The 2,223-nt window shown below is 32.0% G+C and overlaps 1 protein-coding gene across 1 annotated transcript in view; it reads right to left on the reverse strand.

Annotated features, from left to right (window-relative positions):
* The window catches only part of 5-HT2B (5-hydroxytryptamine receptor 2B), a 116,634-nt gene extending 114,963 nt beyond the window's left edge, over positions 1-1,671 (reverse strand). Inside the window, exon 1 of the mRNA XM_065498402.1 lies at positions 1,101-1,671. Coding sequence (XP_065354474.1) covers positions 1,101-1,671 — 571 coding nt within the window. The remainder of the gene's footprint in view (positions 1-1,100) is intronic.
* Positions 1,672-2,223: the final 552 nt, after the last annotated feature.

A 2,223-nucleotide genomic window follows, 5' to 3' on the forward strand; every position in this document is an offset into this window, starting at 1 on the left:
TTTCTGTAATTAGTTTATTTTATAAACCTTTGTAAAAATACAAAATTTCACGCACTTGCGATCGTCAGCGTAGAGATAAAGAGAATATACCTTTGTATGTCTTGCGTGACGTTATCTTAAAGTATCATTAAAAGCAAATCAAAATTTTGTCGTTAATTTTTATTTGTTTGCTCTTTTGGATTTATATTACGGTAGCTGTTGTTATATTAAAGGTTTTTCGGTAAGAGTGCTTTAGAACAATTACTCCTAGAAATATAAATTGTAAAGAGAATATACCCTTAGAAATAAAACACAACTGACCAAAACGAAGACTTAACTTTGTGGACCGGTATCTCGCCATCGCAACTCAGGAAAGCTTTGAACACTTTTATTTAGTTAATTTTGAATATTTATCTTAAATAATACAAGACGGGAAATACTGTTGGAAAATATTTGCTCAAAAAAGAGTAACCACTTTTTTAGCACAAATTTAGCAAAAATTTTGTGGAATTATCTTTGACAAAAAGACACGATTTCGTTGCATCATACTTATACATCCGACGATAAATGCAAACTTTTTTTGTGGAGGTAATATCGAATTACTTCGTTAGCAAAAGTTTAATAAGATAACAACAAAGATCCTGTTATTAAATATTATAACGGGATACTTGAGGTCAATGGCCATTAGAGCAAAACATTGGTCTTCCCGAGACAAAAACATTGATATACCATAATTTAAGTTCCGACTGTAAATTGCAAAGATATAACGAAAAATGTAAAAAGGCGAACAAGTTTCGGCAAAAAAAAAATATATTTTTTTTTCGAAACTATCTTGCAGAACTGCATTTTATTATTGAATATCGTCATGATATTTATTTACAATGTAAAAAAAAATTGATATAGGCAACAAAATTGTGCCAAATTTGACGATTTTATAATACTATCATGAGAGGATAATAAAATCATGAACCGATTTCATCCTTGAGTCAAACAAAAATTTAACCCTTCAAAAAAATATTCGGGATGTAATAAATTTATAAAAATCATTCCCAGAGCAAGAGATTGTTAAAAGTAACCGTTCGTTGATATATGTATATATGTCAACCCTAATACATACTTACCTTTGACTAACGTCAAAATACCCAGCGGCATTACAAGGACTGCAACCATTAAATCTGTTATTGCCAAAGACATGAGAAAATAATTTGTGACATTCTGCAAACGCCGTTCCCAAGTGATGGCTAGGCACACAAGAATATTACCAGCTGCTGTACCAATCACAAGTATCAAAGCTAACAAAGCCCAATAGTTGTTCAAATGACTGTTGGCCAATAATAGAGTTGTGGCAGAAGGAAACGTACCAAGGGGTCCACTGGATGCTGAGGTCTCAGTAATAGAGATATAAGTTGTTGTAGTCGCTGGAATGCCGGAAGCTGCTTCGACAGGTTCTTTGTAATCGTAAGCAAAACTTGTAATGTTGATATCACTATTGTCGGTGTTGGTGAAGGTAGTGCCAATTTCTTGTTGCTGGTATGTTTGCCCGGGACGAATGAAAAATGGTGTTTGCAATTGCAGCTGGTATTCTTCACTGGAGCTGGTGATAGTTTTCAATTGCCATGTATTGCTGATGTTATTATTACTATATATTTCATTAACTTCTTTATGCTGGGTAGTTTTGAAAACGTCTTCCATGTTATTTTGACACCAATAAATTTATTAAACATATATTTATCTCCAAATTTATAAGAATCGGATCTTCCTCTTTCTACATTACTTCCAATTTGTAATCATCTCAGTTAAATTCACAAGGCCATGTCTCATAACTATTAGTAGTAGTAGTCAAATTCTGTAGCTTCCTACGTATTTCAAAACTTTCAAAAGTTCTAAAAGATTTTAAAGCAAAATATTATTATATGCACTGCAGTATTTTCAGTAGATTTTGTTTTAATGAACTACCGTACTGTTTAGGAGACGGATATTATGGTTTTATGATTAATTTCGGTTTGTGTTTTGGCAAAAACTTCGAAAAAAAAAGTTCGATTTCCTTGGAAAATAAAATCACTTGGGTGCGTTTTTCCTTCTGCACTCTTGCGGTTTTACGTCAATTCCGGTTGTTGAATTTTCATTTCTCTACCACTTCTTTCCCATTCACTATTATATTTTTAATTAACTACTTTATTTGAAAATTTGTTTTCATTTTAGGTTGTTGATGCCGTTATTTTATATTTAATAGTTTTGAAGGAG

Source organism: Calliphora vicina, chromosome 1 (assembly GCF_958450345.1).
Source record: "Calliphora vicina chromosome 1, idCalVici1.1, whole genome shotgun sequence".
NCBI lineage: Eukaryota > Metazoa > Arthropoda > Insecta > Diptera > Calliphoridae > Calliphora > Calliphora vicina.